The sequence below is a fragment of the Corvus moneduloides genome, chromosome 15 (genome assembly GCF_009650955.1).
Source record: "Corvus moneduloides isolate bCorMon1 chromosome 15, bCorMon1.pri, whole genome shotgun sequence".
Lineage (NCBI taxonomy): Eukaryota > Metazoa > Chordata > Aves > Passeriformes > Corvidae > Corvus > Corvus moneduloides.
Genome location: NC_045490.1, coordinates 3,637,156 through 3,650,466, shown reverse-complemented (window position 1 = coordinate 3,650,466; position 13,311 = coordinate 3,637,156). Strand labels below are relative to the sequence as shown.

Below are 13,311 nucleotides of genomic sequence, written 5' to 3'. Positions count from 1 at the left end.
GCGGTGGCGGGGGCGCGCCCAGCTGTTGCGCCGTCCCTTCCGCGGGCGGGTCCGCGCTCCCGCCCCGCATTGGCGGCGCCCGGGCGGAGCGGAGCGGCGCGGCGGCGGGCGGCAGCCGCGGCGGGGCCGGTGGCGGTGGCGGGGGCGCCATGGCCCGCTGAGGGCGGCGCGGAGCGCGGCCCGCCCTGCTCCCTCGCCCCGCAGCGCTCCGCGGGGCGCGCCATGGGTGCACGGCCGCCCCGCCGCCGGGCCCCCCCCGCCGCCGCCGCCGCCGCTGCCGCCGCCGCGCCGGGGCCGCTCGGTGCCCTGCTCGCCGCTGCCCTGCTCGCCGCCGCCGGTGAGTCACCGCGTGCCCCCCGCGGGCACCGCGCTCCGGGCGGGAGGGGGGACCGGTGGCGCGGCGGGGACCTGGCACCGGGACTGGGAGCCGGGCAAGGTCACCCGGGGAGCGGCGGCGGGTGGGCGTCCTGTGGGGCGCCGGTGCCCTCCTGGGGACGGGGGCCGTTCGTTCGCGGTGCGGGATGCCCGCTGGCTATGGGAGGTTCGGGTGCTGGTGGGGCACCCTCCCGGACCGGGGATGTGCCCCCCGCCCCACGGCGAGCACTGCCGTCCCCCGCCCCTTGCCCAAGCGTGGCCGCACACAGTGGCACTGCCCCGGACGCTGCCCGCACTGGGGGGGGGGGACTGGCGCTCCCCGCCTCGCCCGCACGGCTCCGCTCCCCCGGGGCCCTACCAGCGCCGGGCAGTGGTGTCCGCAGCGCACCTGCCCCACGCGTGGTGTCCCCGCCCCACGCACAGCATCCCTGCCGCTGGCATAGTGTTCCTGCCGTTCCCATCACTTGGCCGGGACACGGGGGACCGCGGTGACGGGATAGCCCGGAGGGTGCTGTCATGCCGCGGGGGTGCGCGTGGGTGGTCGTGACGCGGGGAGTATGCGGGACTGTATCGGTGGTGCTGCAGACGCGGACGGTCCGGAGTACGGCTGCTCCCGGCAATGGCCCCCCGGGCAGGACCCGGCGGGAGCGGGAGCAGCCGGGTGGACCCCCGGGGCTTGGCCGCTCCGGCGGCCGGTCCGTGGGGCCGGGGGCCGGGAGTACGGTGGGTGCCTGGGGCTGGCGGCCGCTGGCAGGTGTCACGGCAGACGGGAAGTGGCGGCTGCAGACAAAGGACCAGGCTGGGGGCGGGGAGCTGCGCGAGGCTGGACGTGAGCTCTGCGGGGAGTCCGAGGGGGGGGGGGACGACTCCCCCACTGCGCCCGAGGGTCCCGGACCACTGACCCTCCACCCGCCAGCGGAGATGTCCCCTAGCCTGGCCTCAGTGCGTCGGTGAGCACGGCAGACACCCAGAGGGGCTGCAGCCCCAGTGCTCCCTGCAACCGTCTGGGCATCCCTAGGGATCCTGCGTTCCCAGCATGGCCCCGTCTGCAGGGGGACGCTGCAGAGCCGGCGCGGTGGGTGGGCACCCCTTGGGTGCAGGGGACCCTATATGGAGGGTGCTGTGGGTACCGAACCCCAGCTGGGCATGGACCATGGCTGTCCCATGGTACCGGTGGGAACTGTGAGGATGGATGGAGATGGAGGGCAGAAGGGCAGGGAGTGCACCAGAGCACCCCACACCAGCCCTGCGACAGGAGGTGTGGGGAGCCTGGTGGTGCCAGCACTGGCTCGAGCAGTGTGGTGTGGTGCTGGTCCCCATTGCTCGCTTGGCAGGCAGCTCACAGCCGGCCGCGGCGCGACTGAGCCCAGTCACCTGCGCAGCCACTGCTTGGCACAAACGGGGCAGGGCTGGGCCGCTGCTCCAGCTTGGCAAGGAACGGCACAGCATGGCACAGCATGGCATGGCACGGCTCCCCTCACCAGGGTCGTCAAGCCACAGACTGGGGACAGGGAACCCAGGTGTCCAGGCAAAGGGCCCCTGCTTGCTGGTGGAGCAGCATCCCTGGTCGTGGGCTGCCCACTCTGGCTGGTGCCCGCCGGGGAAGGGCAAGAGCAGCAGCGAGGACCGGGGCTCACCCACGGGCAGCAGTGAGGGGTGAGCTCCTGGGGTGGGGGGCTGCCCCGCTCGGCTGCTGCACTGGCAGGTGGGCAAGGGCAGAGGGGCAGGGTCCTTCCCAAGAGCTACCCCTGGCCCAGTTGTGCCGTGGGCCCTTCCCCGTGGCATCGTTGCAGCCAGGCCCTAGTGCATCTCCTGTCCCAGCCCCACAGCGGCTCCTGCTCCAGGTCCTCTGGTCGGGGCCGCGGACTCTGCTCTTACCGCACACGAGCCACGTCGTGCTGCTGACTTGACTGGGCTGCCAGGGACCCCCGGGCTCCAGCAGACATTTCCCAACCACTGCACTCCACAGCCTGATGCCCCGCAGCCTGGCACCCCAGGTAGTTGCAGCATACAGCACCCCACAGCCTGTGCCTTGTGCCTGGCTGGGCACTGGTGGCTCCGTGGGGCGGGCAGGAGGGCAGGGTGGCGGGCAGGGCTGGCGAGCGCCAGGCACCTGGAAGCTGCCGTGCCGGCTGTCAGCACGAGCACGCGGCAGACGCAGCCTGCCCAGGGTTGTTTGTTCTGGCTCAGTGCCATGCGGGGCTGGCACTACATCAAACCGTGCGGAGCCTGGCAGGTGCTTGCGGGAGGGAACCGGGATGCTGACGGTGACACCAGAGGCTCGGCACCTCCGGAGTCGGTGCGAACACCTCATAGCCTGGCCCACCTGGGTGGCCAGCAGCCCACGAGATCACCATGTTACTGGTGCCAGTGCCCAAGGGATGTTGGCATGAGGACTGTGTGCTGTGCATGTGCCACTGTCCCCCCTTCCCTGTGCCCAGGGGTGCACCCTCCGTGCCAGCACTGCTCTGTCTGTCAGCACAATCGCTGGTCCATGTACTGCATGTCGGCCCATGGGAAGGCGGGGGTGGGCTGGCTCCAGACTGGGCACACTGGGACCCTGTCCTCATCCAGTCAGTCCCAGTTGCCCAGTACCCCTTGGCTCTGCCATCTGCCTGCTCTTTGGGTGCTGCTCCCGGGTGGGTGTCAGGCAGGTTGCTCCCCATGGGTCCCCAGACCCTGCTCTGCCGGGGCCCCTGCAGGACGGGGTTCTCAGGTCCCAGATGCCTCAGGCAGCCCTTGCTGCCATTGGGTTGTGAGGTGCCAGGGCTGCCGTCACCACTGCGTGGCACCCATGGGTGGGAGGAGAGGGACTGCGGGGCTGGACCCTGGCACCTGGGACTGTTGTCCCCTGCCCGTTCCGGTGGGATGCAGGACTGAGGGTGACCTTGGCACTCCTCCCAGCGGGGCCAGGGCTTGGCCAGAGCTTTTGCTTCTCACGGTCTGTTAAAGGAGAGCCACGAAACCCACTCGGCTTCCCGGGACCGGGACCCCAGCGACAGTTCCCACACGTTGCACAGCGCCAGTCTTGTGTTCCCCACCATCCCAGTGCTGCTGGACTGGGCTGAGGGACACCCTCCTCCCCCACTGAGCACGGGAGGGGCTGGCAGGTCTTGGCACGGGTCCTGCTGGCACAGAGGGTCTGGGGTCTGTGGGGCTCTTCAGGTAGCCAGAGCTGGTCGGGAACATGTCCCCTCTCAGCCCCGGCTCTGTTTGTGCCTGTGGAAGAGTTCCCAGCACTGGATGCCGGGGCTGGTAGCCCTCATGCAGGCAGAGGTGGTCCCTGGGAAGGGGCTGCCACCGCCGGTTGCCTTTGGTGGCACTGGCACCATTATCCTCAGACCCCGGGCATGGTGCAGCTTGGGTCATGTGCGGGCACAGCGTGGGCACGGCCAGGGCGTGCAGCCCTGGGCGGGCGCTGGGAGCCCTGCCCGCCCTGGCACATGCTAATTGCATGTAATGGGGAGAGCAGTATCAGCTCAAATCCGTAATTAGGCAGCTCCATTGTCATGCAAACCCGCCTAATTCATTCACAACCAGCACTCGCTTCATCAGCGCCCAGACGCTGCCAGGCACTCACCGGGAGACAGGCACCTCCGCCCAGCCTCCCGCGTGGCCGTAGGGCCGGCACGCGTGGGCCACACGCCTGAGGGGCCCGGACAATGGCCAGCTTGTGGGGACATGCCAGGAAATTGGGGACACGGTCCCAGGGCAGGCGGGGGCACCCCCGGGGGCACGGTGCCCACTGGAGCGTGGGGGCCGCGTTGGCATCATGTGCCCATAGTCGCATCGTCCCCAGTGCTCAGCCCGTGCCAGGCTGGCCGGGAGCCAGGTCCTGCTGCCCAGCATTGGCATCCGACCCTGCTGGCTCCCTGCCCAGCCGGGGCTGGCACTGGCGCCCGCCTGGCGTTGCCGTGGGACTGTGTGGGGTAGAGAGGTGGGTGCAAGGGAAGCATTTTCGGATGTCCTGATGACCCAGATGAGGGTCAGAGCAGCTGGGCAGTGCTGGGTGATGCTGTGGGCCATGGCTGGGGGTCTCCCAGAGGCAACACCAGCTCATCGTGGCTCAGAGCCAGCCTCTTCCAGCAGGATGGTACCCAGTTCAAAGCCTCAGACGAGCTTTTTGATTGTAGTGAGTTGTGCCAGTTCCCTTCTCTGCACCCTGCAGAGAGCAAAGTGCCAGCCATGGGGATCCCTGCATGCCGGGTTGGCACCCCCAGGCTCCCCTGGGAACAGATGGGCACCCTCTGCCCTCCCCCTGATGCCCACCCTTCCCTCGTTAAGGCCGGAGCAATCAGCAGCAATTATGGCTTTAATTACCTGCTGCTGGGGCGCAAGCCCACCGCCGGCAAAGTGCGAGGAAATCTTTCATGTTAATGGTGTGCCAGGCCTGGCACGGACACGATGGATGGGGCACCAGCTGGGAGCGAATCTGCCGGCTGCAAAGCCCGCAGGGATTCGGCGAGGTCCACAGAGGGGCACAGTGCTGGAGGCAGGTGCTGGCATTGAGGTCCCCACGCTGCTGTGGCGACCTCCAGAGTGGCAGGAGTACGCAGGGGAGTATGCAGGGGATGGGGGCAGAGGGAGGATGGGGTGGGATGCCCCATCGGGGCTGACTGATGTGGTGGGCAGCAGTGCTCAGAGAGACCCGTGCCATCGGAGGGCTGTCCCACTGCAGGCAGCCACCTGCTTCCTCCCAGGGACAGCTGTGCCACATGGGCACCCACCGGCCGTGCCGGGGCTGGCGCTGCCGCAGCCACCGGCGGGCAGCCTCTCCTCGCCAAGAACACGCTGACCTTCTCAGTGTCTCCCCACGGCAGGCACAGAGGCACCCGCCAGGCTGCTCCTGGCACCACTGGGGACTCTGGCACCGTCACCCAGGCAGGATCAGCCCCTTGAGGGCCAGAGAGACCAGACTGGGGGCACCCGCTGGCGCCTGGTGGGTTCTATCAGTACCCCATCCCCCCTCAAACTGGGCAGTGCAGTGTCCTGCGGTCTCTCCTTGCCCAGTAACACCAGTACACCTGGTGTTTCTGCTGCTGGGGGGCCCAGGTGCTACGGTGAGAGGCTGTGTGACCACCTGGGCTGTCAGGGAACAGGGGGAGCTCTGTACATGGGGGGGTGTGGAGGTGGGGAGGGACAGGAGCAGCTGGGGGTCCCACAGTGCTGGGATGAAGGCGGGGACGGCTGCCCAGAGCTCACAGCGGGGCATCTCCATCCCCTTTGCACCCTGAGATGGGTGTCACACACTTGCTCCCCAGCCCACCACGCTGCCCCTCCATCAGGCACCACTCGTTAGCCCACGTGTTGGGGGGATAATTGATATTAAAGCCCTGCTTAATGCACCGACTTTGCTGGCTGGGATTTACCGGCGCTGGAGCAAACTGTGCTTCCAGTCACCCTCGTGGCTGCAGGGAGAGCGGCCGAGGCTGTGCCCTGCCACGGTGAGGGGGGAGGCCGAGGGCTGTGTGGAACCCCGCGCTCCCCTCCCCCCCCCACCCCGCCCCGTCCCCTTGTTCCCCGTCCCCGCCGAAGTTCCCCGGTTCCCTTTGCCAAGGTGACATAAGCATCTCGCCTGTTTCCATGACAACGCAGCGGCAGGTGAGCGCGAGGCGGATGCGGGAGCCGGCACGCGCCACGTGGGGGGCCGCTGCCCACAGGGCGCCCACGCTGCGCCCACACCCACGGGCTGGGGGTGCCACGCTGTGGGGGGACCCACAGGACGCGGGGGGGGCCCGCAGGGCATGGGGGGGGACTGCAGATCAATGGGGTGCGTGGTGCCTGTGCTGTGCGAAGCGTCTGTGGTGTGGGAGATGCCCACGCTGTGGAGAATGTCTGTGGCGTGGAGGGGCCCGCAGGACACGGGGGGCTCAAGCAGTGCATGGAGGTGGCTGCAGAGCGTGGGGCGCCCACGGGTTGTGAGGTGCCCGCGGATGGCACGGGTCTCTCTGAGCACTGCTGCCCACCACATCAGTCAGCCCCGATGGGGCATCCACAGGGCATGAGATCCCCGAGGTGTTTGGCATAGCTGTGATGCGTGGGGCGGCCACAGTCCACTGGATGGTCACAGAGTGCGTGGGGTGCTTGTAGTGCATGCAGGGCCCACGGTGTGTAGGGTACCTGTCATGGATGGGGTGGCTGTGGTTCATGGGGCACCCAGACCACAGTCCCCCTGCTCCCTCACGGGGCTCCAGGCCAGCTCCAGCCTTCTGGCTGTGCCACACGGCTCCATCCATGCCCATACCACAGCATAGAGCCTCACCAGTGCCTGGCATGGTGCTCAGCAGCTGCGCATCCAGGGCTGGGCAGCACCCCGGCTCTGCCGCTCACTGCACATCCCCAGCTCTGTTTGCTGTCCACGCTCCCCCCTCCCCGCTCACAAGGCACCCAGAACCCCGCTTCGGTGGGCAGCTGGGGGGGCTCCATACCCATCCTGCCTCCGCCATGCCTTGCTGCTGGTCCCAGGCTTCCTGCGCCCCTCCACTCAGCCGTGATGGATAGACACGCAGCTCGGCAATCGCTGTACTCATTTCACGTGTGATTAAAAAGCTCGTCCCGCAGCACAGTTCACCCGGCGCGTCTGTCACGGCCGCCCGGGCGGGAGGCAGCCGTGGTGCTGTGCAGCAGCAAACATGGCATTTCATAAATAAATTGGGTTTATTTACCCAGCGCCCACGTGCCAGCACGGGTAGTGCCGTGTGGGCACCCGGGTGCCCGAGCAGCAGGCACAGCGGTGGCACCCGCGGGTGATGCGGCGAGCTGTGCCGCAGCCGGCACAGGGACGGCACCGTGCTGGGGACCGCAGCGCCTGTCCGCGCCGTGACCCCCCGGGCCGGCCCCAGGCTGCGGCTGGGGGGGTCGTTAAACCAGTGAAATATGAAACGCCTGTATATCCCCGACAGGAGTTTTAATTAAATTAATTGCCAGTGACATTGTAAAAGTGCTGATGGGGTAATAACCGGCGCGTTATGGTCGCCGTTTATCTTCCCCGTGTAAATTAGCTGCCGCACCTTGCCCGTCCCGGCGGGCATCGCCGTGGGCTCGGCGGCACCCACTCCCCGGGTCCGAGGGGCCTGAGCCAGCTGGGGGGAGCAGCAGGGCCTGGAGCCTCCCTGGGGGGACTCAGGCAGGGCCCAAGGGACCCTCGTGTCGCTCGCGTTCCCGTCGCACGGGAGGCCATGCCAGGCGGGAGCCAGCCGTGTGGGCACGGGCACTGGGGTCCCATGGGCACATGGGGAGTGGCTGGTGGTTGCCAAACGAAGGCACTTAATTACTGCGCATTCCATCCCATTTAATTGCTTATTAAATCCTAACCAGCCAATTAGCAGAAGCAATTACAGCTTCATTCAGTGACACAATCGCTATTTTATCGTTTGTTAATCAAATGCTTATTTAGGGCCCTGGTTTATTAACTCTTTCCACAGCAGGCACCGGCGGGGTGGGGGGAGCAGGGGCACCTGGCTTTGTCTGGGTTGGGGGATGTGGATATCGTGGGCCTGTGCCATGTGTCATGTCTCCAGCACTGCTGTCCCCATGGGGGCATGTGTGTGCAGCACTGAGCCATCCTCACCACCCTGGGGACAGCCAGTCCCCATGTGCCGTGTCAGTGGCACAGGATGGGGTGCACTGCTGTACCAACCTGCCATGTCCAGCATCCCTGTGCCACTCTGGGGTGCAGCAGGGCAGGATGCGGCCCCCGGTCAGTGCCTCACAGCGTGCTGGAGAAGGGGGTGGCAGGCGCCCCGGAGGCGTGAGCGATGGCCCTTGTTGGTCACACTACATTTCCTTTTCATTAGTGCTAAGTGTGGACATGAGGGATCGGCAAGGGTTCAGCGGGCTCAGCCACTGCACGGCTGCTTTCCCTGATGGATGGCAGGGTGGGAGAGGGCTGCCGCACTGCTGGTGGAGGGGACAGTGGGGAGGCACAGGGCCACTGGCATGTGGCTGTGCCGGGGAGGGTGATGGCCTGGCCAGGGCACGCTGGAGGTGGCCGAGCCCCATCTCCCCACAGGTGCTCAGCAAAGCGCGACCGTGGCCAACCCGGCATCTGGTGCATCCCCGGACCTGCTGCCACACTTCCAGCTGGAGCCGGAGGATGTCTACATTGTGAAGAACAAGGCCGTGAGCCTGGCCTGCCGTGCCACCCCTGCCACCCAGATCTACTTCAAGTGCAATGGCGAGTGGGTGCACCAAGGTGACCACGTTACGCAGCACAGCACCAACCGCAGCACTGGTGAGCGCCGGCAGGAGAGACGGTGCCAGCCCTACTCCTAGGAAGCCACGTGTGCCACTCTTGGCGGGGCTTGCACGGGGCTGGGGCCACAGGGACAACTCCCAGCATGCCAGTGTGACGTGCCACTCTCTGGTCCTAGGGCTGCCCGTGATGGAAGTGCGCATCGAGGTCACCCGCCAGCAAGTGGAGAAGATCTTTGGGCTGGAGGAGTACTGGTGCCAGTGCGTAGCCTGGAGCTCCTCTGGCACCACCAAGAGCCAGAAAGCCTTTGTGCGCATTGCCTGTGAGTGTCTGCGGGTGCCTGGACAGAGTGTGGGGCACTGGCCCTGGCCCCCATCTCACCCCTGTGCCTCCCCAGATCTGCGCAAGAACTTTGAGCAGGAGCCGACAGCCAGGGAGGTCTCCATTGAGCAGGGCATTGTGCTGCCATGCCGCCCTCCCGAGGGCATCCCCCCTGCCGAGGTGGGTGCCTGCAGCTGGTCAGGACAGGCTGTGGCTGAGGGTACCCCTCACCCAGAGGGATGCTGTGTGTGCTCCCAGGCAGGCACACAGTGATGTCCCTGTGCCCTACAGGTGGAGTGGCTGCGCAACGAGGAGCTGGTGGACCCGGCACTGGATGCCAACGTCTACGTGACGCCAGAGCACAGCCTGGTGCTGCGTCAGGCCCGCCTGGCCGACACTGCCAACTACACCTGCGTGGCTAAAAACATCGTGGCCCGTCGCCGCAGCGCCTCTGCTGCCATCACTGTCTACGGTATGGCCCCTCCACGCCAGTCCCCACCATGCTGCCCTGGTGTCACCCTCCCCGTCCTGTCCCTCCCTGCGTCCCCTTAGCGGCAGGGCGCTGACGGGTCCCTCTCCACCCAGTGAACGGCGGCTGGTCGACGTGGACGCAGTGGTCAGGCTGCAGCACCAGCTGTGGACGGGGCTGGCAGAAGCGGAGCCGGACATGCACCAACCCCACACCCCTCAATGGGGGTGCTTTCTGTGAGGGCCAAAATGTGCAGAAAACCGCCTGCACCACCCTCTGCCCAGGTACCTGCCCTGCTCGGGGCACCACCACCGCCCCGTCGTGCCGATGCTGCACTCCCCACTGCGCCCATTGCAGTCCCTGTCCCCACCAGGTGTCTTGTCCTCCAGTTCCCCTGTGTGTCCGTCTCTGCCGGCCCCGGGGCAGGGAAGGGGGGCGGGAGCAGGGCACTGACCAAAGGCTGTGCCCACAGTGGACGGCGCCTGGTCGGAGTGGAGCAAGTGGTCGGAGTGTGGGGCCGAATGCACCCACTGGCGCAGCCGGGAGTGCTCGGAGCCAGCACCACGCAACGGAGGCCAGGATTGTCACGGACCCGAGCTGGACACTCGCAACTGCACCTCTGAGCTCTGCACCCACGGTGGGTGAGCACAGTGGGGATGGCAGGGCTGTCCCCTGGGAGAGGGGACCGGGGAGTGGCCATGTGTGCTGACGCCCTGTCCCACACAGCTGCCCCCGGCGCAGAGGACGTAGCGCTGTACGTGGGGCTGGTGGCCGTGGCCGTGTGCCTGGTGCTGCTGCTGCTGGTGGGGGTGCTGGTGTACTGCCGCAAGAAGGGGGGCCTGGATGCTGATGTGGCCGATTCCTCTATCCTCACCGCCGGCTTCCAGCCCGTCAGCATCAAACCCAGCAAGGCTGGTGAGTGAGTGTTGCAGGGACAGGGCACCCACACTGGGACATGGTGTCCCCTGGACCTGCAGGTGTCATATGGGGCAGGGGGTCTCTGGGAAGGGGCTGTCTGCTACAGGGCATCCCTGGGTGGGGTTTTGTGCCCTGCGGTGCTCCAGATCTTGAGTAGGGATTCTTTGCTTATGGGATCCCTGACCTAGGGACAGGGACTCTGTAGCTTAAAGAGTTTCTGACTGCGGGGTCAGTGTTCTGTGCCACATCGGGTCAGATCCCAGGAGTGGCTGTGCTCACTATGGGGTCCTCACTATGGGGCCAGGATGGTGTGCCCCATGCCCTCTGGGGCTGATTGTGCCCTTGCACCACCTGTGGGGACCCCCTGTTTCTGCCTTGCCCCAGTGCTACAGTCACTTTCTCTGTGCTGCAGACAACCCCAGCCTGCTCACCATCCAGCCAGACCTCAGCACCACCACCATGACCTACCAGGGCTCGCTCTGCCCACGCCAGGATGGCCCTGCCAAGCTCCAGCTGCCCAATGGGCACCTGCTGAGCCCACTGGGTGCTGGACGGCACACTCTGCACCACAGCTCACCCGCTGCCGAGGGTGCCGACTTCGTGGCCCGGCTCTCCACCCAGAGCTACTTTCGCTCCCTGCCCCGCGGCACCAACAACATGGCCTATGGCACCTTCAACTTCCTGGGGGGGCGGCTCATGATCCCCAACACAGGTACAGCAGGGTGGGGGTTCCAGAGCACTGCCCAGGTCAGGCAGGGTCCTCATGGGGCTCACCCCCCTGCCTGCACCCCCATTCCCACCCAGGGATCAGCCTGCTCATCCCACCCGATGCCATCCCACGGGGGAAGATCTATGAGGTCTACCTGACTCTGCACAAGCAGGAGGAGGTGAGGTAGGTGACAGGGCTGCTGGGGCACGGGGCTGGTGGAGCAGGGTCTGTCCTGACTCAGCTGCCCCCATCGCTGCCCCAGGCTGCCTCTGGCCGGCTGCCAGACGCTGCTGAGCCCCATTGTCAGCTGTGGCCCCCCCGGGGTCCTCCTCACCCGCCCCGCCATCCTGGCCATGGGGCACTGCGTGGAAGCCAGTGCTGAGAACTGGAGCATCCGGCTGAAGAAGCAGTCGTGCGAGGGCACGTGGGAGGTGAGCGGGGCGAGGGGTTTCGGGGATGGAGGAGGGACAGCCATGGCTGAGGTGCATCTCTGCCTGGGTGCCGCAGGACGTGCTGCAGCTGGGCGCTGAGCCGTGCACGGAGCTGTACTACTGCCAGCTGGAAGCGCAGGCTTGCTACGTGTTCACGGAGCAGCTGGGGCGCTTCGCCCTGGTCGGGGAGTCGCTCAGCATGGCGGCCTCCAAGCGCCTCAAGCTGGTCCTGTTCGCGCCGGCCGCCTGCCCCTCGCTCGAGTACAACATCCGCGTCTACTGCCTCAGTGACACCCAGGACGTCCTCAAGGTACCGGCATCCCCAACCTGCCTATCCCGGCTTGGAGCAAGAGCAGCGCTCCTGGTGTGTGGCATCTCCTGCCTGACTGCTGCTTGTGCTGGCAGGAGGTGATCCAGCTGGAGAAGCAGCTGGGGGGGCAGCTGATCGGAGCTCCCCGGGTGCTGCACTTCAAGGACAGCTACCACAACCTGCGCCTCTCCATCCACGATATGCCCAGCTCCCTCTGGAAGAGCAAGCTCCTCGCCAGCTACCAGGTGAGGAGTCTGATCAGTGTGTGGGGATGGGGATAGAGGTGTAGGGGGGTGTTCCTGCCACTCTGACACCCCCAGCTCTGACAACCCACTGCAGGAGATCCCCTTCTACCACATCTGGAGTGGGCTGCAGCCCTTCTTGCACTGCACCTTCACCCTGGAGCGCCTGAGCACCAGCACCTGTGAGCTGGCCTGCAAGATCTGGGTCTGGCAAGTGGAGGGAGACGGGCAGAGCTTCACCGTCAACTTCAACATCGCCAAGGTGAGGGCAAGGCTGGGGCACTCCTGGGGGTGGCCGTAGGATTGCCTCACATCCCTCTCCCTCCCTGCTGGTGCTCTTCCCTAGGACACGAGGTTTTCAGACTGGCTGGTCCCCGAAGAGGTGGGCACCCCAGCTCTGGTGGGCCCCAGTGCCTTCAAGATCCCCTTCCTCATCCGCCAAAAGATCATCAGCAGCCTGGACCCGCCGGGCACACGGGGAGCTGACTGGAGGACACTGGCACAGAAGCTCAACCTCGACAGGTAACTCAGGCTGAGGATAGTGCTGGGGATAAGGTGGCATGGTGGATGGAGACGGGGTTCTGGCCTCATCCTGCACCTATGGATGAATGCTGGAATGCTGTGGGATCCTGGGAGTGGGATGCTGCACAAGGTGAGGCTAGCATGGGGGTGGTAATGGGATGTGGAGCCATCCCTGTGTCCTGATGTGGTCCCTCTGTCCCCTTCCAGCCATCTCAGCTTCTTCGCCTCGAAGGCCAGCCCCACAGCCATGATCCTCAACTTGTGGGAAGCGCGGCACTTCCCCAATGGCAACCTCTCCCAGCTGGCTGCTGCCGTGGCCGAGATCGGCAAGCAGGATGGTGCCCTCTTCTCCGAGGCTGAGTGCTGAGCATGGCGGGTCCCAGGAGACCACCACCACGGGGCTAAGGGGGGCCCTGGCTGGCCCACCAGGCTCCTACTGCCCCACAGCACGTGAGGACGGCTGCCTGGCCCCCTTGGGAGGGCAGGATGCCCCTGCCCCACGGCAGTCAGGCCCCTCCAGCACTGTGGCGGCAGGACTCAGCCCAGCCCTGGGGGTCCCAGAACCCCACGGTGGGGGGCTGGGGGGCACTGGGTGTGCGTCGTGCGTGCGGTGCCGTCGTGCTGTCTGCGTGTGGGGCCGGGTGGCCCCGGGCCCCGTGCCGTGTTGTGTAAAGCCCGTTTTTTTAATTCTGTATTAAGTGCATTCAAGTATTTACACTTGGCCTTATGTACATAGCGGTGCCGCGGGCGGGGGGTCTGCCGGACGTGAATGTAAATAAATTCGATATATATTGCTACGTGGGGCTGTGCCCGGCCGTGC

At 66.4% G+C, this 13,311-nt stretch overlaps 1 protein-coding gene across 1 annotated transcript; it reads left to right on the top strand.

Annotated features, from left to right (window-relative positions):
- Positions 1 to 222: 222 nt before the first annotated feature.
- Positions 223 to 13,288, top strand: UNC5A (unc-5 netrin receptor A). Its single transcript, XM_032125196.1, has 16 exons — positions 223 to 337; positions 8,387 to 8,608; positions 8,748 to 8,891; positions 8,967 to 9,070; positions 9,182 to 9,362; positions 9,476 to 9,643; positions 9,832 to 9,996; positions 10,086 to 10,274; positions 10,690 to 10,989; positions 11,082 to 11,169; positions 11,249 to 11,417; positions 11,494 to 11,727; positions 11,823 to 11,972; positions 12,067 to 12,231; positions 12,316 to 12,491; positions 12,699 to 13,288. Exons 1-16 carry the CDS (start codon positions 223 to 225, stop codon positions 12,856 to 12,858), a joined length of 2,730 nt encoding a protein of 909 aa, XP_031981087.1. The 3' UTR covers positions 12,859 to 13,288.
- Positions 13,289 to 13,311: the final 23 nt, after the last annotated feature.